The 22,923-nt window shown below is 44.4% G+C and overlaps 1 protein-coding gene across 2 annotated transcripts in view; it reads right to left on the bottom strand.

The window, feature by feature from the left end:
• Positions 1-22,923, bottom strand: part of LOC129704214 (catenin alpha-3-like) — a 959,161-nt gene that overhangs the window by 130,723 nt on the left and 805,515 nt on the right. For both annotated transcript variants that reach the window (XM_055647177.1, XM_055647178.1), the window contains one exon: positions 975-1,126. In XM_055647177.1, coding sequence (XP_055503152.1) covers positions 975-1,126 — 152 coding nt within the window. The remainder of the gene's footprint in view (positions 1-974; positions 1,127-22,923) is intronic.

Below are 22,923 nucleotides of genomic sequence, written 5' to 3'. Positions count from 1 at the left end.
TAGATACAAAATGCTGGAGTAACTCAGCAGATGCTGGTTTAACTATGTCACCTATTCCTTTTCTCCGGGGATGCTGCCTATAATGCCCGTGTCCCACTTAGGAAACCTGAACGGAAACCTCTGGAGACTTTGCGCCCCACCCAAGGTTTCCGTGCGGTTCACGGAGGTTCCCGGAGGTTTTTGTCAGTCTCCCTACCTAATTCCACCACCTGCAACCTCCGGCAACCACCTGCAACCTCCGGGAACTGCACGGAAACCTTGGGTGGGGCGCAAAGTCTCCAGAGGTTTCCGTTCAGGTTTCCTAAGTGGGACAGGGGCATTACTCCAGCTTTGTGTCTTATATGGTGAGTCCTTCAGGAAGACTTGAGAGTTGACAATTCTGCAGATTGTTAAAATACTAGAGGGCATAGCTTTAAGTTGGTGGGGCAAAGTTTAAAGGAGTTGTGTGGAGGAAGATACAATAGTGGCATTTAAGAGACTTTCAGATAGGCACATGGATATGCAGGGATATGGATTATGTGCAGGCGTTTGATGTTGTATGTTCTATGTTACTGAGAGGTGAATGGGTAGAATTTGGCTATCAATATGGTCCTGTGTCACAGAATCTGTGTGTTGTGGGAAAACCAAACATTGACCTTCAGTGGACCCAAGTCGCACCAGCTTCTTGTTTTCGCCCAACGAACAGCTAACAATGGCCGGTTTCCTTTATCATTGTTAATTTTTTACATATCTTTCATTCATTGTTGTATACCTCTCTACATCATCGTTTATATCTCTCGCTTGCTCATGTCTTTCAGTCTGAAGAAGGGTCTCCACATGAAACGTCACCCATTCCTCTATCCAGAGATGCTGCCTGACCCACTGAGTCACTCCAGCTTTTTGTGTCTATCCTCGGTTTCAGCCAGCATCTGCAGTTCCTTCCTACACCGACCATCAGTTAGCATCCAAGGTGCAAGGAGAAGGTAAACACTCACCCTGATCATCAGAACAGCACATCGGATGTCGTGAACTGCATCGTAGACCTTCCTGGAGGCTTCCACGAAGTCGCTGTCGTCAAACTGGGTCGCGGAGCCGATGCTGATCCTTTCCAGAGCTGCGTTCACTTGTGTAACAAACTCCGCAACAGCTAGGGAGAAGTGAAAATGAAGACTTCAGTTAATGTACGGCTACCTTGAAGGCATTGAACCAAGAATCATAAAATCTGCCAGTTCAAAGGAAGTCATTCCATCTATCGTGACGAAGCCTGCTCTTAGAAAATGCAATTTAATTTAGTTTCAATCAAGTCTACCTCCTGTGAACTCTGCGACACTTTTTTTCCTTCTGTGTATTTGGCTGACCTACTTTTCAGTTACTGTATGATTCCCCTTTTGTCACCAAATCATGGTCATTTGCTGCATTATAAAACATGTCTTCCACCTATTATGTCAAACCCGTCACTGAAAGAGAGGATACTTACATAAACATTTCCCCTACAGTGTTATAGAATTGAGAATAAAACACTGCAGAAAAATGTGTTCAACACCTCACAGCACTAAACAAACCACATCGAAACAATTTGTTGATTATGTGGCTATTTCTCTCTATCACGAGTCCCTGAACACTATTCATGTACTGCAAAATGTTGCATTACTCAGAGTTTTGTACTGGCATCTATACTGTGTGTTATGTGCAGGAAGATTGCCAACCTACTCCTTACAGGATTCATCTGCAGAAATACAGAGTAATCTCCCTCTCTCTGCAATAGCATGAAGTGACAAATAACATTCAGCACACAGTATCAGCACAAGGTCATTGTAGGGTTTTTGACCTGAGGTTTTAGAAAGTGGAACACCGTTGTCAGTACCATTCAGACAGTGTGTTAGGTAACTTATTAAAGCTCTCCCACACTGTATTATCATCTAACTGTAAGAAATGTTATTAATCACACAAATGATGGTCATGTACTCTACTGAAGAATCCCATGCCTATTCCTACTCCATGAAGCAGGTCAGCGCTCAAGTCCACTGTAAGGTTTTTGAGCTATTCAACAGAAAGAGGAGCTGAGGTGGGACTCCTATCTTGTTCCATACCTGAATATTATACTTTTTGTTTAGAGATACAGCGCGAAAACAGGCCCTTCGGCCCACTGAGTCCATGCCGATCAGCGATCCCCACACATTAAAACTATTCTACACTTGGGACAATGTTTACATTTTTATAGTAAACCAACTAACCTACAAACCTGTACGTCCTTGGAGTGTGGGAGGAAACTGAAGTTCTCGGAGAAAACCCACGCAGTCATGGGAGAAGGTGCAAACTCCATATAGACGAGCACCTGTGGCCAGGATTGAACCTGGGTAAGGCAGCAACTCTACCACTGTGCCACCGTGCCACCCTACTTCCCAACTGGGGTTCACCAAACCTAGTGAGGAAGGGTAAATGCACTTCTTGAATGATGCCTAAATTCAATGCTGACTCAGAAGCCTGAATCCTAACACAGTCAATAGTGTGTAACTACTGGAGCACACAGCCATGGTAATTCTAACCCATGGTTACTGAACCGCACAGTCATGATAATCGTAGCATACAATCTCCTATTTAATCCTGGTCAGGAATAAAGATAAGATCCAGGTTTGGGTCCATATTTAAAAGCACTGCATTGCTTAGCATTAGCACGTAAATTGTATATCTTGTGTTTACATCCAACCTGGGCAGAGCTGTCAAATTTTAGACAGAAGTCAAATGAGTTTGAATTTGTGTTGAGTGTATTGTCACATGTACCCAGGTACAGTGAAAAGATTTGTCGCATGCTAACCAGTCAGTGGAAAGGCAATACATAACTGGAATTGAGCCATCCACAATGTACAGATACAGGAATAAAGGGAATAACGTGAATAATGTTTGGTGCAAGATAAAGTCAGTAAAGTCCAATCAAATATAGCCCGCCGGTCACCAATGAGGTAGATAGTAGTTCAGGACTTCGCTCAAGTTGTTGGTGGGATTGTTCAGTTGCCTGATAACAGCCGGGAAGAAACTGTCCCTGAATCTGAGTATGGCACAGAAACAGACCCTTCAGCTCACTGGGTCTTGATAGCCAGATATCAATGGTTGCTTAAAGGCAGAGTCAAATAGTGAGGGCAATATCAATTTCTGGCAGCACTGTATCTGACTACAAGATGCCTTAACCAAGGTAAAATGCCCAGTCTAGTCTGGAGTATTGGTTTATGCAACGTCTGTTCTTCATCCAAGGCCAGGTGTTGCACAAAATGACCATCAAGCACCACTGTACGCTGATCTTACAGTAATGCCATAGTAATCCTCCCAACATGCTCACAGAACTCTCTCAGCATCGATCTCTCACTACATGAGGGGCAACTGACCTACCCACTCATTGGGATGTGGGAGGAAACCAAGGGGGAAGCCCATGCTCACGGAGAGAAGGTGTAAACTCCACACAGACAGCACTGGTGCTCTGCGGCAAGAACTCTATCAGCTGTGCCACAGTGCCGCCCCATTGCCAACTGACGACATCAACTCCACTCCGCATCATGACTGCGGAAGCTTCCAACATTTATGGATGGTTGCCCCGGAGACAGTGGAGCAGGAGGTAGCCTGTGAGAAGCAAGACTGCTCATCGCCCATCTCTTGGCTCACGATGTCCATGCCAAACATGTTGCCAGGTTAAACTTGTTTCCTCTGCCTGAATGTGATCTATGCCACCCCCCCTTCCCCCCACCCCCCACCCCCCCCTGCATATCCTTGTACCTATCTAAAAGTTTGATAAATGCCACTATCGTATCGGCTTCCACCACCACCTCTGGCAGTGTGTTCCCAGCACTCACCGTTCTCTGTGCAAAATATTCATTGAGGCCTTTGTCCATCTCCTGGGACAGGCTATAACAGTCCCAGAGTGACTGTGGTCAGGATGGGCTACAGTCATAGAGTGACTGTGGTCAAGACATGCTATACCAGTCACAGAGTTGCCGTGGTCAGGACAGGCTACAGAGTGACTGTGGTCAGAATGGGTTACAATCAAGACACTGGAACAAAAACAGAACACACTGAAAAGTCTCAGCAGGTCAGCTCATCTGTGAAAAGAAAATCAGTTATCTTTAAGTTTGGGACCCTGTGTCAGAATTTGAGGTGTCTGATCTGCTGAGTTTTACCAGTACTTTGTTTTCCAGCAACTATGGATTTTTTTTTTGATTTTCACAGTTACCACACTCCAAACAGTGGCCTCAGCAAGTCACAGAACTACTACAGTCTGGACAGAAATTGTGGTCAGCTGAACAATTACTACAATTGGAACAGAGTCACAGTCAGCCGCAGATGTACTGCAGTCAGAAGGAGAGCTACAGTTAGCTGCAGAGTAAGTGGAGTCAGGGAAGGAGCTACGTTCATTCAGGGGCTTGCTGCAGTCAAGGTCACTTGCGCATAATGGAGAAACGGCACCTCATAATTCGTTTGGACCGTGAAGTGGACCATGAAGGAGGGATGTGACTGTTCCGCTGGGAGTCACGTCTCCCTCTTCGCCCCTCCACCTTCGGGCAATAGGTACATAAGTTTCAAAATGGCATACCTCCAGATTCAGGGACAGTTTCTTCCCGACTGTTACCAGGCAACTGAACCATCCTCTCACCAGCTAGAGTGCGGTTCTGACATCCCATCTACCTTATTGGAGACTGAGCTATCTATAATCGGACTTGCCAGACTTTATCTTGCACTAAATGTGGAAGATTTTATGTAACTCTGTAACTCACTTTATCCTTTATCTGTACACTGTGGACAGCTTGATTGTAATCATGTATAGTCTTTTCCTTGACTACAAAACACACAACAAAAATCTTTTCAATGTACCTTGGTACACCTGACAATAATAAACTGACCTAAACTAAACTAACTGCAACATTTATTTTAATGTTATTACCATTTAAGTTTTGCATTGCTTTGCAGCCACTACCTAAATCCTATCTGATAGGGATCTTCAGCATATCATGTCAAGATTTGATTTAGATTTGGTCATTTTAGACTTCCACTGTTGTGAGAGTGAAGGCATAACATTTCCTGAAAGATTTACAGTTAGTATTATGCCCATTAGTCAACAAAGTTTAAATTAGAAATTGATTAGCCTTTTTAAAGTTGTATTGATTAAATCTAACTGATTGCATTTCCAAAGGACCATCTTGCACTAAATACATTTGTGATGAATTATAACACTGGTGATTCTCTCTCTCTCCATATCATACTTGTGAGTGAGTGATTAACAGATGCGAGTGAACTTGGCTTGGAAGACCAGGAGGCAGAATCAGTTTAGTTCAGTTTAGAGATACAGCATGGAAGCAGACCCTCCGGCGCACCGAGTCCGCACACGACCAACGATCCCTGCGCATAACACGCACAAGGGACAATTTACACTTATATCAAGCCAATTAACCTACAAACCTGTATGTCTTTGGAATGTGGGAGGAAACCGAAGTTCTCAGAGAAAACCCACGCAGGTAACGGGGATAAAGTACAAACTCCGTACAGGCAGCCCCCGTAGTCGGGATTGGACCCGGGTCTCTGGCGCTGCAAGCGCTGTAAGACAGCAACTCTACCATTGCACCATCATGTGCCACAGTTTAAGTGGACATAAAGAAACTCTCCACAGTTGATATCTTAGGTCAGAATTGAACTGTGGACCTGTATGGCAGCAAGACTAATCTTTGTGCCCTCATAATTGCTTTTATTTTATTTTAAGGCCAGCTTGGGATTTAAAATTGCCATTCTCAATTTTTTTTAAACGGCAATGGAAGCAATCTTCAGGCCACACCAATATGACCAATACAGTTGGACAGATAATTAATAGAGAAATAATATGGGGTTGTAATCAATAGGGAGATTAATCTTCAAATAGACTGGACTAATCCAATTGAAAAAAGTGTTTTCAGAAAATGCAGTTTCCTATAAAAATTGTGGGCATAAGTAAGGAACTGATTACTTCAGAAATGGTCAAGTGTAAAGAAAATGGATTAATTAGTAATTTCACGCTAATGGCTCTTCTGGGGTTGTTATACAATGATGGAATCTCACATTCAGATTGAGACTGACAATGTTAAATCTAAAACTAGTCTTATAAGTAAAGAATGGCAGAGTACTTAGCTTGATGCCTCACAGGTCTAAAGATCCGAGTTCAATTCTGACCTCAGATATTGTCTGTAGGGAGTTTGAACATCCTCATTATGATTGCTGGACTTCGGGCAGGTGCGCTGGTTTCCACACTCATCCATATCACATGCTGATTGATTAGTTGGCTGAGATAAATTACCTGGGATTTTATTCTGCAAACCTGCACATCTTTGAGAGCTATTAAGAAGCCGGAGGACCCAGAGGAAACCCATGTGGTCTCAGTGTGAACATGCAAACTCCACACGTGTCCTGGGTCAAGATTGAACTGGGATCTCTGGTGCTGTGAGACATAGAAACATAGAAAATAGGTGCACGAGTAGGCCATCCGGCCCTTCGAGCCTGCACAGCCATTCAATATAATCATGGCTGATCATCCAAAATAAGTACCCCGTTCTTGCTTTTTCCCCATATCCCTTGATATCCCTTGATAGCCAATTCGTTGGCTATATTTAAGAGGGAGTTAGATGTGGCCCTTGTGACTAAAGGGATCAGGGGGTATGGAGAGAAGGCAGGTACAGGATACTGAGTTGGATGATCAGCCATGATCATATTGAATGGCGGTGCAGGCTGAATGGCCTACTCCTGCACCTACTTTCTATGTTTCTATGATTCCATTACCGCTAAGAACTAAATCTAACTCTCTCTTGAGGCACCAGCTGCACTACTGTGCTGCCATGAAACAGCAAATTCATGAAACTGTTCACGAAAAGAGAGTTGCCAATTAGCCTAAAGTTGCCAATTAGCCTAAATTCTGTGGTTGTGATCCATCATTAAAGTTTAACTACATTTTTAGAAATAGGGTCGTAGTCGTTGTCTTTGAGCATGAAACAGACTCTATGACCCAACCTGTCCATGCTGATCAAGATGCCCCACCCAAGCTAATCCCACCGTCCTGTGAAATGTGTAAGATTAGCAGGCAGTGTTAATATGAAACTCTGAAAGAGCAATTATGTTTGACAATTTTACTGGAGTTCTTTGTAATCTGGTGTAATCTAGTCACAATAGATAATTCATATAATATTTATCATGCTCAAAGGAGACAATTGTGCCAGCAGGTCTATGCCTCAATAATGTTCCTTCAGATTGAGAATATTGTAGTACATTGTCCCCCGGTGGCAAGGTTAATAAAATGGCACAGCTCAGCAAGACGTCATTTGGCCCATCATGCCTGGCTCTTTTGTAAGAGCCATCTAATTAATCCCAATGCCCTGTTTTTTTTCCCCAAGCCGTGGGCATTTTTCCATTTCAAGCAATTATTTATATCACCCATGAAACAAACTACTAAATCTTCTGCTGCCATCCTTTCAAATGGTACTTTACAGATTATAACTACCTTGTGAGGAAACACGATTGCCTCCTTCACTTTCATTGCTGATTTTTTTAATTTGGTCCCTAGAAACACTTTAACTAGGGCGCCAGAGACCAAGGTTCAGTCTCGTCTACGGGTGCTTGTCTGTACGGAGTTTGTACATTCCCCCCGTGACCTGCATGGGTTTTCTCTGAGATTTTTGGTTTCCTCCCACACTCCAAAGACATACAGGTTTGTAGGTTAATTGGCTTGGATTCAATATAAATTGTCCCTAGTGTGTGCAGTATAGTGTTAGTGTGCGGGGATCGCTGGTCGGTGCGGACTCGGTGGGCCGAAAGGCCTGTTTCCACTCTGTATCTCTAAACTAAACTAAACTGAAATCTTCCATAATTGTAAGCACCTCTACCGAGCCTACTCTACTAAACCTCCCCATTAAAATTCACTCGTCTAAGAGGACTCTCTGCTTCTCTTGACTTTCCAATTAATTGAACCCCTGATCCCCACCACCATTCTGATAAATCTCCTCTGCACCCTCTCCAGTAGTGTGGCAGCCCTCAGGAGTGCAGCCAGGAACTGTACACTATTACAAGTGGATCGAATAAAAAAGTAGAGAAATCTTACTACATTCAAATAGAACACGTGTGAGACAACATCGTGAATATTGTATACAGATCTGTATCCATATCTAAAGAAGGCCATGCCTGCACTAGAGGGAGAGGAGCACGGCTTCACCAGATTCAATGTGGGTGTGTCACCTGAGGAGAAGATAAAGCAGATTGGTGGAAATTGAATTTAGGAAAATGAGATGTGGCCCCATTAAAGCAAACAAAATCTTTACAGCACATACATGACCGAGCAAAGGCAGAGTTGATACCTTCCATGGCTGAGGCGTGCGTATCTGCGGGGCACTGCCTCAAAATAAGGAATCGCCTAATCTGGATGGAGATGAAGAAATGTTTTCACCGAAAGGTTTAGTTTAGTTTATTCTTATTGTCACTTGCACTGAGGTACAGTGAAAAGCATTTTTGCTGCGTAATATCCAGTCAATGAAAAGCTAGGGCACTTCTTTTAGTGGGAGATAAAGTCCGATAAAAGATTGTTCAAAAGTCTCCAATGAGGTAGATTGGAGGTCAGGACCGCACCTTAGCAGGCGAGAGGATGGCTCAGTTCATTGATAAAGAGCTGGGAAGAAATTGTTCCTGAATCTGGAGGCATGCGTTTTTAAACTTCTGTACCTTTTGGCTGATGGGAGAGGAGAGAAGAGGGAGTGACTGGGGTGAGACTGGTGTTGATTATGCTGGTGGCCTTGCCAAGGCAGGGTGAAGTGCGGATGGAGTGAAAATGTTGCCGTTAATGACCCTCTTCAATATCTCCCCTCTCATCTTAAACATATTTCCTCTAGATTTAGAATCCTCCACCTTAAGAAAAAAACTGAGCGTTTATGTAAATTTGGCCTGTAAATTTTCACTTACATCATATGCAAGTAATTTTTGATAGATCTAAAAATGAAGTCTATAAATTCTTACATGTTCATTGATTGTAACGTTCTCCTCCAACTCAGTGGAAGCATTCTTCGAAATTATTTAATGTGCTCAGAGAATTTTAGCTGACGTCGGTCATTTTTAGCCTTCTTGTGACCATCACAACTACTTCATCCAAAATTCACAGGTCAGCTTTGAAAATAAAATCATATCCCCTCAGTTGTCAAATACATTCACACAAACATTTTGCTTGTTTGATATTGGGTGATGGGTCCGGAACCGACCTGAGGGCTCCAGTCGTGGAGCCTGCGGACTCATCATCGCGGAGCTGGCCGACTTCAGAGCGGGGTGCGAACCGACTTCGGAGCTTCAGAGGCTCCGGCTGCAGGCCCGGTGGACGGTAACATCAGGAGCTCGCAGGTCCCTGGTGGGGGACCCCTTTTCGGAGCTCCCGCAACGGCAACTTCTCCCGCCCGAATCGCGGGGTCAAACGACCTGGAGCTGGGCCGTACATCGCCCGCCGGGGGCCCTAACATCAAGACCCAGAGCAGAGCCTTACATTGCCCACCGGGGGCTTTAACATTGGGAGCTCCGGTTGCCTCGGGAGAAGAATAAGAACAGGGACGAGACTAGAGAGACAAGACTTCCATCACAGTAGCCAGCTATAGCCAGAATCCGGTAGGCGGCACGACTCTGGTCAGCAGCGGCCTCTGCAGCCTGTCCGCGTTTTTATTATTTTTGTCTGTGTTTTAATGTAGTTTTTGTTATTTTATGTTGGGGTGTGTGTGTGTGTGGGGGGCGGGGGTGGGGTGGGGGGGGGGGGGGGGAACTTTTAAATCTCTCCAATGAGGAGCGGCCTCCAACAGGAAGAAGCCGGGGACTCAGGTGCCGACTCACCTCACCGTCGCGGAGCTGGCCGAGACCGGAGCGGGTGGAGCGGTGGAGGAACACTGCTGCTGCCGCTGCTGCTGCTGCTGCCCGACCTCCGGAGATTGGGAGGCTGCTGCTGCGGGTCTGCGGACGGCGGCACCAGGAGCCCGCGGGTCCCTGGAGGGAGACCGCTTTTCGGGGCTCCTGCAACGGCGACTTCTCCCGCCCGAGTTGCGGGGTTGAAGAGCTCCTGGAGCGGGGCCTAGCACCACTGCCCCGCGCGGCTTGGAACGGCCGCGGGACTGTGCGAGCGCACGCCGGGGTCTTTAACACCAAGACCCGGTGTGCGACCTCGCACCACCCGGCGTGGCTTTAATGGCCGCGGGACAATCGCCATCGCCAGCCGGGGGCTTTGACTTTGACTCTGACATCGGGGGGGGGGGAGAGTGCAGTGGAGAGATAAGTTTTTTTGGCCTTCCATCACAGCTATGTGATGGATGTTTATGTAAAATGTAATTGTGTTGTGTCTGGGGTCTATTTGTGTGTAATGTATGGCTGCAGAAACGGCATTTCATTTGGACCTCCAGGGGTCCAAATGACAAATAAATAGACTATTGACTATTGACTATTGAGCTGTGGAGTTAGCCTCAAACCAGCCTATATCTTAGTCTTGTGTTGCAAGACACAAACTCATTCAGTCGATAGATTAACACCAGCAGCATCTCAGAAATTCTCAGCCTGCTTTCGTTAAGGTGCATGCACTTTTCCAGGTGCTTGCAGGTATCCAGGCGGAGCTGGGAGGTTGGCAGATGATTCAGCTGTAATATTGCCCTCTATGAGGGGCTGACTGAGGCAGAGGTAGACACATTTTTGATTCGAACGGGAATGAAGGCTAATGGGGAGAAGGCAGGAAAATGGGATTAGGAGGCAGAGGTCAGCCATGATTGAATGGCAGAGTAGACTCGTTGGGCCGAATGGCCTAATTCTACTCCTATAACCTGTGAACTTGGGCAGAAAATTCATTGATGCTATGATGCTATTCATTGATTATCGCTCAGCATTCAATACTATCATTCCAGACATTTTAATCAGCAAACTGCTTGGCCTAGGCCTCTCCTCCTCCATCTGCACATGGATCAAAAACCTTCTCACAAACCGCCCACAGAGAGTTAAAACCGGCCCCCACATCTCCTCCTCCATCACACTAAGCACTGGCGCACCTCAAGGCTGTGTGCTGAGTCCACTCCTTTACTCCTTATACACCTATGACTGTACCACCCTTCCAACACGATTATTAAATTTGCTGATGATGCAACTGAGATACAGCGACTGTCAGAGTGGTGTTCAGTAAATAACCTGACACTGAACACCACAAAGACAAAGGAGCTAATACTGGACTTCAGGAGGAAACAGGGCGCAGATCCGGCCCCGCTCTGCATAAATGGGGCATGTGTGGAAAGGATGCAGTCTTTCAAATTCCTAGGAGCCCTCATATCTGAGGACCTCTCATGGTCGGCCAACACCACCGCAACCGTCAAGAGAGCTCAACAGAGACTCCACTTCCTGAGAGTGCTCAGGAGGCACAACACCAAGAAGAAGCTGCTGGTGGCCTTCTACCGGGCGACCATTGAGAGTCTGCTGACAGTGCGGTATGCAGGCTGCTCTGCTGCAGATAGGAAAGCGCTCCAGAGAGCGGTAAAAACAGCAAAGAGAATCACCGGCTGCCCACTGCCCCCTCTGGAGGATATTGCCACCTCACGCTACCTCAGCAGAGCCACTAAAATGATCAAAGACTCCACACACCCCGGTCACCAACCTTCTTGAACTGTTGCCCTCTGGCAGGCGTCACAGGTCAGCCAAAACACGCACCTCCAGACTCAGAGACAGTTTCTTCCCCAAAGCAATCTTCACACTCAATATGCGAAAACACGTAGTGTTATTCATGCTGCACTCTTCCATGCTGCTACCCCACCTTGCACTTCACTATCACCATGTGCAATACTTTTTTGTTTACCTATCTTGATACCTAGTTTTTAACACTGTTTTTAAATTGTGTCCTGTGTTTTTATGTTTGTATATTATGCACCAATGCAGTGGCAATAACAATTTTGTTGTATGCAGTGCTTACAACGACAAATAAAGGCGTTTCATTTCATTTCATTTCAAAATGCCATTGCTGGAATGGGTCAAAGCCAGCACTGGAATCCCAATGTCCGGCCTTGATGCTGGTGTTGGGGTAGAGATCAGCCCTGTTGACATGTGTGTGGCTGTTCAGGACACCATTTGTACAGGAAAGGCGGAGAGGGTGAAGAAGAGGTTTGCCAGAGTGTATTCGTTACATGGAGAGGTTGGACAAATGCGGCCTGTTTTCTCTGGAGTGTTGGAGGCTGAGGTGTGACCCGAGATAAGTATTTAATTTTGTGAGAGGCAGAGGGAGGGGATGTCAGTCAGAGCCATTGTCCCAGGGTGGAAAGGTCAAAAACTAGAGGGCATAGCTTTAAGTTTCAGCAACCAAGTTACAGAGAAAGGTTGAATAAGTTAGGTCTTTATTCTCTGGAGCTCAGAAGGTTAAGGGGGGACTTGATAGAGGTCTTTAAAATGATGAGAGGGATAGACAGAGTTGATGTGGACAAGCTTTTCCCATTGAGAGTAGAGAAGATTCACACAAGAGGACATGACTTCAGAATGAAGGGACAGAAGTTTAGGGGTAACATGAGGGGGAACTTCTTTGCTCAGAGAGTGGTGACTGTGTGGAATGAGCTTCCAGTGGAAGTGGTGGAGGCAGGTTCGATTTTATCATTTAAAAATGAATTGGATAGGTATATGGATGGGAAAGGAATGGAGGGTTATGGTCTGGGTGCAGGTAGATGGGACTAGGTGAAAATAATTGTTCGGCACGGACTTGTAGGGCCGAGATGGCCTGTTTCCGTGCTGTAATTGGTATATGGTTATATATGGTTCGGAGGGTGAAACGTCAAAGGAGATGTACGGAAGGAATTTTTCTTTTATACAGACAGTAATGGGTGCCTGAAACAAGCTGCCAGGGGCAGCGGTGGAAGCAGTCTCGAGAGTGCTGTTTAATAGACTTTAGATAGGCATGTGAATATGCAAGGAATGGAGAGATATAGATCACGTACAGCCAGAGGGGATTCGTTTAACTTGGCATCATCTTTGACACAGACATTGTTGTTGTGCTGTGCTGTTCTATCATTCGGATTTTCAAATGGGAGGTGTAATCTGTCCTGGAAAGGATGATGGTCAGGAAAAAATAGAGTTGCATTTGCATCATGCAAATGAGAATGAGATTTTAGCGATTACCTTTGGAGCGAAAAAGGTTGCTTCAGTTCTATTGGGAACAACTATTCACTTTGGTCACAGGCCATAAGCCTTTATTAGCAATTCTTAGTCCTAGTCGGCAATACAGACAATGGCTGCATTCCAAAGGCAATGGAAGGCTGCTTTCATATAGCAAGATAATTGTAACATCAAATATAAAAATTCAAAAGAAAATGCAATTGCAGACTTCTTGTCAAGATTATGATGTCATAATTCAGATATACTGTAGAAAGTGATGAAAGGACCATAAAATGATTTATTTTTGGTTTCCAACAGTTTTGATATCTGATATGACACAAAAGCATATCATTTCAGAGCAAGTGTAGGATACATTTTCCAAAGGAATGGATTAATTAGACACATTTCCAGGTACAGTGGCATGACCATGCTAAATGGTGACACAGAGTTTATTATGTTAGGTTTGTTAAGGACATGTTGTGGAAGAGCTTAATATGTTCTGCCACATGTTGTGGAAGGTTCACCAGACTGATTCCTGGGATGTCAGGACTTTCATATGAAGAAAGACTGGATAGACTCGGCTTGTACTCGCTAGAATTTAAAAGATTGAGGGGGGATCTTATAGAAACTTACAAAATTCATAAGGGGTTGGACAGGCTAGATGCAGGACGATTGTTCCCGATGTTGGGGAAGTCCAGGACAAGGGGTCACAGTTTAAGGATAAAGGGGAAATCCTTTAGGACCGAAATGAGAAAAACATTTTTCACACAGAGAGTGGTGAATCTCTGGAACTCCCTGCCACAGAAGGTAGTTGAGGCCAGTTCATTGGCTATATTTAAGAGGGAGTTAGATGTGGCCCTTGTGGCTAAAGGGATCGGGGGGTATGGAGAGAAGGCAGGTACAGGATACTGAGTTGGATGATCAGCCATGATCATATTGAATGGCGGTGCAGGCTCGAAGGGCCGAATGGCCTACTCCTGCACCTATTTTCTATGTTTCTATGTTTCTATATTGAAATATTCTGGCATTGTGAACATAAATACTAAAGCCATAAATACTGTTCATTGGCCAAGGTTAAATTAAAATCCTGACGAGTTAATAAAGACATGCATTGTCGGAAGAACCAAGGGGGGCCCATCTGTAGAGTTGGAATATGGTCAATAAATGCTTTCTGAAGAGTAAATATTGATTAATGTAAGAAGGGAATTGATAACTTCTTAGTATGGTCACTTGAAATGGACTGAAATGTGTCGAGCACAGTAACAGAAAGCATCAATGAAGAATCGTAATGTACATGGATGGACACTTCTGATTTTATCTCCAGTTTTCACTAGATATTTCATTGCATCGCATTCTGCAGCCATCATTCTGGCATTTCATTTTTTTTAGGTAGTGTTAACAACACAGAAACTCTGGCTTTGATTTATTTCTCTGCACGACTCAATTTCTGCTTCAGTTATCTCTGCTCTCCAACTAAGCACTATTACATTATGAGCCTTATAAGTATTAGTAACTCAGCGGGAGTGCAACTTGTGTGGGAACATGTAGCACATTTATTAATGCCAGTCTCATTGTTAAATTTGAACGTTCTGTAACGTTCAAAGAGATTCACCAAATTATTTCTCATTGGTATTCTCCAGGGAGAAGGAAATGGAGGCTGTAAAATGAAGGGAGGGGTAAGCTGATATTTTGGAGCATGTCTGTATCAGAATGGATGAAGCTTTAGAAATATTAGCACAAATTAAGGTGGATAAATCCACAGGGCTGGACAGGATCCATCCCTAAGGAAAGCATGAGTGGAAAATGGTGAGATTTCAGCATCTTTGGTGGATTTTTGCATCTTTGTTAACCACAGGCGTGGTAAAGAAAACTGTAGGATAACACACAAGGGCAATAGGAATGAGCCTGAGAACAACTGGCCAGTGAGCCTTTCATCACTTGCAGGGAGTTGTTTTCAAAGCTTCTGAGGAACAGGACATGTTCACTCGGTAAAGGGAAGGGACTGATAGACAGCAGGGAAAGAGTTGTGCACATTTCTGGTTTCTACACTACAGGCAGAATGTTGCAGCAATAGAATATTGCAGGATAGATTCACCAGGATGTTTCCTGAAATGGGTGAGGTGGGGGGGGGGGAGAGTCGTTATAAAACAACAGGCTGCCTTTATTCTCACTGGAACATAAGACATTTCGGGGTGACTTTGTAGATGTTTATTTAATCATCTGGGTCGTAGACAGAATCGAAAGTCAGTCTTGTTTGTGGAAATTCTTAAGGGGTTGGAAATATTCTTAAGGGGCTAGATGCAGGAAGATTATTCCCAATGTTGGGGAAGTCCAGAACTAGGGGTCACAGTTTAAGGATAAGAGGGAAGTCTTTTAGGACCAAGATGAGAAAATCATTTTTTACACAGAGAGTGGTGAATCTGTGGAATTCTCTGCCACAGAAGGTAGTAGAGGCCAGTTCATTGGCTATATTTAAGAGGGAGTTCGATGTGGCCTTTGTGGCTAAAGGGATCAGGGGGTATGGAGAGAAGGCGGGGATGGGATACTGAGTTGGATGATCAGCCATGATCATGTCGAATGGCAGTGCAGGCTCGAAGGGCCGAATGGCCTACTCCTGCACCTATTTTCTATGTTTCTATGTTTCTATGTTTCTATGTTTCCCCAGGGCAGGAGATTCTAGAACTAGAGGGTAAAGGTTTCACATGTGAGGGGAAAAATGTAATGGGATCTGATAGGTAGGTTTTTCATATAGAGAGGGGTCGTTGCCTGGAACAAGCTGCCAGAGGAGTCGATAGAGTCAGCAGCAACTACAATATTTAAAAGGCATTTAGATAGGCACCTAGGTAGGAAAAGCATAGAGGGATATGGGCCTAATGCAGACAAATGGCAGTAGTATAAACAGGCATCACGGATGGATGAAAAGGGCCTGTTTCTGAGCTGTGAGATTCTATGATTCCATGATTTGTTTCTTTCAGTGTTTGTTTGACAATTTTCATTAACTTCTCTGCCACAATCTTTGATGCGACACTGAAATGAATGCACGTTTCATACCATTTGATTTTGTGAAAACATTCAAACAGAAGCAACCAAAACTGCGGACCGTTATCTGAGACCAGTTTGTCTAACAAGTCATGACATGAAATACGGAGCGTGCCATTTGTCACTTGTTTGCTCTCATTCTGTCCATATGTGATTCCCAGCTGCCTGGAGTTTTCTTCCTCAGTATCAGCCACACTTCCAGTCTAGGTATCAATAGCAAACTTCACAATCGCACCTCCTACATTTAGAGTATAGGACATAAAACAGTACAGCCCAGTAGCAGGCCCTTCAGCCCACAATGTCCGTGCTGACCATGATGCCAATTTAAAATAATCTCCTCTGCCTGCACGTGATCCATATCATAAGGTCATAAGGACATCAGGAATAGGAGTAGAATTAGGCCATTTGGCTCATTGTCTACTCCGCCATTCAATCTTGGCTGATCTATCTCTCCCCCCCTAACCCCATTCTCCTGCCTTCTCCCCATAGCCTCTGACACCTGTACTAAACAAGAATCTATCCATTCCCTGCATATCCTTGCGCCCAGCTAAAAGCCTCTTACATTACACTATCATATCTGCCTCTACCACCATGCCTGGCAACATATTCCAGAAATCTACCACTCTCTGGACATTGAAATCCACATTTTTTGACATACTCCAGGAAAGACAAGGGCCTTGGTACCGATCTCTGTAGAAATCATTGTCTTTAGCCCAACAGTTACTAAAGCTGCAGCTGACCACAACCCTTCAACTTCCTCCCCCTCGCATTGCCTGTTGCCGGAGTCTGTCAGGAATGCTCCAGAGGCAGCAGCTCTGCACCATCTGACCAAGGTTTAGGTTTAGGCTTTGGGTTTATTATTGTCAAGTGTACTGAGGTACAGTGCAAAGCTTTGTTTTGCATGCTATCCAAACAGATCAGATATACCGTACCTAAAAACAATCAAGCCACGGAGAATGCAAAGGAAATGATACAGAGTGCAGAATATAGTTCTTAGTATTGTAGTGCATCAGTTCCATAGACAAAGTCCAATGACCAGAATGGAAGTAGAGGTGAATCAGACAATACCCGAGCTTATGGAAGGATCGTTCAGTAGCCTGATAACAGAGGGGAAGAAGCTGCTTCTGAGTTTGTTTGTTTCAAGCTTCAATACCTTCTGCCGGACGCGAGCAGGAAAAAGAAGGAATGACTGGCGTGGGGCAAGTCCTTGAGTATGCTGGCTGGTTTTCCGAGGCAACGTTGCGTGTAGATGGCGTCAATGATGGGATGGGATGTGAGGGACTGGGCTACATCCTCAAATCTCAGCAATGTTTTACGGTCCTAGGCAGTCCTGCTTCCCAAACCAAACTGTGAAGCAACCCAACAGTATGCTTTCGTCCAGACCGTGCTGTCTGACTCAAGCATACAGAGAGACAGCAAGGTTGGCTCTGTAAGTCTGGGCCAGTTACATGTGGGCACCAGTGGGCAGCAATTCCAGGTAGCGGCCTGGATCTGGCCACGTCTGACCCAATGTGAAGTTTTTGTGAAAGCACCTTCTTAAAACATGGGAGCTTACACAAGGAGGTAAATAGAAAACAGGTGCATGGAATTGGGAGACCTGGAAGTTACACATTATTTTAACTTGGACATTTTCATCATCAGAGTGGTGCAGCTGGTAGAGCTACTGCCTTACAGTGCCTGAAACGGTGGTTTGATCCTGACTTTGGCGCTGTCGGTGTGGAGTTTGCACATTTTCCCTGTGACCGTGTGGGTTTCCTATGGGTGCTCCGGTTTCTTCCCACATCACAAAGAAATGGGGATTGTAGCTTCATTGGCCTCTGTAAACTGCTCCTATTATGAAGGGAGTGGATGTGAAAGTGGGATAACATAGAACTATTTAAAAGACATTTAAAAGACTCATCGACAGGTACATAGATAGGAAAGGTTCAGAGTGATATGGGCCAAACGTGGGCAAATGGGACTAGCTTAGCGGGACATCTCGGTTTCCTTGCTGTATGACACTATGGCTCGAACTATTGTGGATGGATGATCAATGATCTGCGTGGACTTGGTGGTCCTTGGGGCCTGTTTCCATGCTGTACTTTTCAATCACAGGGTTTAAATATCCGTCCCTGAAGTCTGGCACTGTGGGAGCTTTGATTCATGCAGAGGTCAAGAAACAGCTCATCACCACCTCCTCAAGGAGAGTTAGGAATGGGCAATAAATCCTGATGCTGCTCACAACGTCCATATCCACCGAATCAATAAAAGGACAAATCAGCTGTCATTTTCCAGTTAATAGTTACCATCCAAACGTGAATATTTATTGCATGCTCTTTGCATGAAAAGACATATGCCCTTTTGATTAAGAAATAGAGGGCAGCAACATCCAGTTACTGAAATAATAATCATTTTTTGATTGACTTAAGAATGAAAACAATGTTGCAGTCCATTGGTCAATCTGTAATACTTAATTTAATGTATTGTACTTATTTAAATTCTACATCAAATTCATTCCCGTTCTGCAAATCTAAACTTAATTGTTTATTTAATGCCCAAATTTGAATGTTTTGTTTCATTTATTGCTCAATCTTCAATAATAGGTCTGTATTTTGCTCATTCTTTTAACATATTACTTCTCATGTTACTTATACCTTTTGTATTTAATCTGTTCCAGGTTCTAGAATATTTAGTTTAAATTCACGCTATTTTCTTACCAAGTTTAATTTATTGCTCACTTATTAATGCTTAACGTTACTTCGTGCCCTGTAATTAACTTTTAATTTAATTTATTGCATATTGCATAAAGCTTAGTTTAATTTACTGCTCATTCTGTAAATTGCAGTTAATTTATTGCTTAACAATGAGAAATACATTCCTAATTCTCGCTGGTGCCGGATCAGATGAGTCCTTCACTGTTTACCGTGCTGACAGAACAGAGGAATCTGGGACATCCAAGGGTGGAGGAGTCTGCTTCACAACCAATAATAACTGGTGCAACCCTGGAAATATTAAGACGCTCTCTCTTCTTCCTGCTCGCCAGACCTGGAGCACCTGGCGATCTCATGCCGCCCATTCTGCCTTCCCCGTGAGTTTGGCTCAGTGATCGTCACAGCCATCTACATTCCACGGCATGCGGACACAGAAGTGGCACTATGGGCCCTACACAATGTGCTATGTCGACACCAAAACAAGAACCCGGATGCGGCTATGGTGGTGGCTGGAGACTTTAATAAATCAAATCTCAAAAAGGTCATGCCTAACTTCTACCAACACATCACGTGTGCCACCAGGGGGGAAAGAACCTTGGACCACTGCTATACGCCGTTGCAGAAGGGCTACAAGGCCGTTTCACTCCCTCCTTTTGGAAAATCTGACCACGCTGCCATTTTCCTGCTGCCGGAGTATAAACAAAGGATAGTACGGGAAGTGGCAGCGACGAGGGACGTAAAGCGGTGGTCCGACCAGTCAGAGGCCATGCTGCAAGATGCACTGAGCGATGTCGACTGGAATATGTTCCATGCAAGTTCCAGTGACGTCAGTGAGTTCGTGGAAGCGGTCACGGACTTCATTGCAACACTAGCCGATAACATTGACCCCACGGTAAGGGTTAGCATCTTTCCTAATCAAAAACCCTGGGTGGACAGGTCCATTTGTGTTGCCTTGAATGCTCACACCGCTGCTTACAACTCTGGTCTGGCATCCAGAAATATGGGGATCTACAAGGTAGAGTTCTGCCGACTGCGAAGGGCGGTAAAGGATGCAAAAAGGAGGTACAGGTACAAGATGGAGTCACAGATGGAGCAGCAGGACATCAGACGCCTTTGGCAGGGGCTACGGACTATAACTAACTACTGGAGCAGCCCCCCTCAACCGGAAGTGCTAGCACCTTCCTAGCTGATGACCTGAACTCTTTCTACGCATGTTTCGAGACGGGAACATCACCCCAGGCTTAGCAAGTCCCAAGGAACAGGAAACGGCTCTGATACAGAGTTAAGGTTTGCTTTGCCGGGCACATTTAAGGTACCAAGTAAACTGGAATAGTCACCACAAAATCTGTAATTCATGTCTTCTATGTATTCCAATGGCCTTGTTGGTAAATGCCATACTTTCACTTAGGATGTGGATGCACATCCCACTCTGAAACTGAGCTCATTACACTCCTGTGTAATATTATTTGAGTGCAGCATAGTGGGAGAAACTACTTTTCAGATGAAACATTAAACCAGATTAATGTAAGATACTGTGGCACCACTTTGAAAAGATTTTTTCCCTGATATCCTGAATGACATTTATCCTTCAGTGAACACAGATTATTTGGTAAATACAGATTTTCTCCCCATTTTTCTAGCCCATAACAGTGACTATTTTTCAAAATGTCTTCAATGTCAGCAAACCGCTTCAGGATATTTTGTAGCTCTAAAAATACAAGTCTTCAGCCACTCTAAGAATCTGTGGATAACAGCTATCAGTTACATTACGGCTTGATATGCCATGAGCATTTTGAAGGAGATGCTTTAGATCCTGTTGTTCTTACATTCATTCGATGAAGATGTTGCTGGCGACTCCTAATTGTCCATTTAACTCGGTGGCTAATGGGCCATTTTAGAGGACACTAATGCCCCTGTCCCACTTAGGAAACCTGAACGGAAACCTCTGGAGACTTTGCGCCCCACCCAAGGTTTCCGTGCGGTTGCAGGTGGTTGCCGGAGGTTGCAGGTAGTGGAAGCAGGTAGGGAGACTGACAAAAACCTACGGGAACCTACGGGAACCGCACGGAAACCTTGGGTGGGGCACAAAGTCTCCAGAGGTTTCCGTTCAGGTTTCCTAAGTGGGACAGGGGCATTAGGATACAGTAGTTTCCCCACAGGGTCTGCTGCAAGTTGTGATCTGCTGCACAATTGAGATACATGGAGGATGAAGAGATGGAAGGAAGGAAGAGAGGAAGGGAGGAGGAAAAGGAGCAAAATCAAAATGGTGATGAGGAACAGGAGCAGGGGGCAGAGGAGAGGGAAGAATATGCAATCACTGCAATTAAACCCCAGAGGGATGCGGTTACAGATATGGGTTCTTAGTAAATACATGCACAGCCAGGCGTTTGCGTTTACATGTATTTGGGACAGTGTGGCTCCAAACACAACTGTCAGCTGCACTTTCTCACCTGTCAATGATGCTCCTATCCTTGTTCCACAATTCAGTTAGACAACAAGAGATTTGTAACTCTATCCAGCTGACTTAATTTCATAACCTTTAATTTTCATACAGCGACAGAGTGATGTATTTTCCTCACCTCCATACTTCCTCTTTCAGATTCTTCATCATAAGATTAAAAATAGTCGAGTCTGATGAAGGGTCTTGACCCGAAACGTCACCTATTCCTTTTCTCCAGAGTCGGTGACTTACTCCAGCATTTTGTGTCTATCTTGGGTGTAAACCAGCATCTGCAAGTCCTTCCCGCACACTTAAAATGGCATTGTTCCCTGATGATACGGCCTCTCCACTGCTCCGGTTGATGTATACAACCACTCAGCAATGATCATACAAGCAACTCCAAAGCTGCTGTGCTAAAGGTATGAGAAAGGTATGAGTATGTGCTAGTTAACTGCTGTGTCAGTTTTCGGGAGCTATCCATTTTAACCCGCAGTTTCAGGAATCCAAATCCCTTGTTTCCCAAGAACTAATGTTTGTTCTCTTTAAATAAAGATGTGAGAGGCCCGAGCTCTGCTCTGCGCTGCAGTGCCAACACTTCTAATAACATTTGTTTCACCAATGGCTTCAGAGCAGAGTCATAGCAATAGTTTACTAAGAGTTTTGAAATCCGACAAATAAAGCATTCTGAACTAATTAGGATGTTGAAAGGTGCAGGCTTGAGGTTTTCCACTTTCTGCTTCTTTCTCTTTTCAATTCTTAACCAAAAGGTCATTCCCCTCTCGCATAAGTAAATCCAAATGGAGTCTATTTCAGTTTCCCTCAGTAAATAGCAAAGACACAAACATCTGAAATCTCACCAATCCCTCTGGCAAATCTTTTAAATTTAGTGAAAGGTTATGGAGGCTTTTTCTCTGCGCTGCTCTGAAATTAAATATTAATATAATCAGAGCAAAATGCTGGATTGTTGACATTTTAGCTTGTACTCACCAGCAAAACAAGTTTTTTTAATTATATCAAATACCAATGGATATGGATCATTGTCAGCCTGCAGAATTAGTTGTAGGGGAGGTGTTACATTGGAACCGGAGGCTTGCAGTTAATGGCTTTTTGAATGCTTGCTGTTGGGATGTCACACATCAACTCTGGCCATCGCAGGGCCGATTTGTTGATCAGAACTATGACTATTGAGGACATCTGTCTTCTTATAAAGATCTGACTATTGATCTGCCACTGATTAATTATAAAGACATACTTCCAGGTTAACAATGCAATATATTGCCGCAACAAAACACTACAGAGCAGTACCATTGAACTAAATGGCTTAGGCACTGAGCCAAAGGGTATAGCACTAACCTCTGGATGACAACATCGAGCTGTTACAGGTGATAGATGCGTGCCAGTTTGTGGCACTTTTATCTCTGAATCAGAATTCAGTCCCATCCTAATTCCTCGTAAACATTCCAATGCAGTATCAGGGGAGCATTGCAGAAATGGAGATGGCACCATTGGAGCAATGGGAATTCTAATGCATGGAATATGTGTGTTAAAGCAGCGGGGTAGAGGTCCATGCTCTACTATCCTATAGTGCATAAAAGATTGGGTGGTCACGGTGGCGCAGCGGTAGAGTTGCTGACGTACAACGAAAGCAGCACC

This window comes from Leucoraja erinacea, chromosome 15 (genome assembly GCF_028641065.1).
Source record: "Leucoraja erinacea ecotype New England chromosome 15, Leri_hhj_1, whole genome shotgun sequence".
In the NCBI taxonomy this organism is placed as follows: domain Eukaryota; kingdom Metazoa; phylum Chordata; class Chondrichthyes; order Rajiformes; family Rajidae; genus Leucoraja; species Leucoraja erinaceus.
This window is presented reverse-complemented; position numbering and strand designations above follow the sequence as displayed.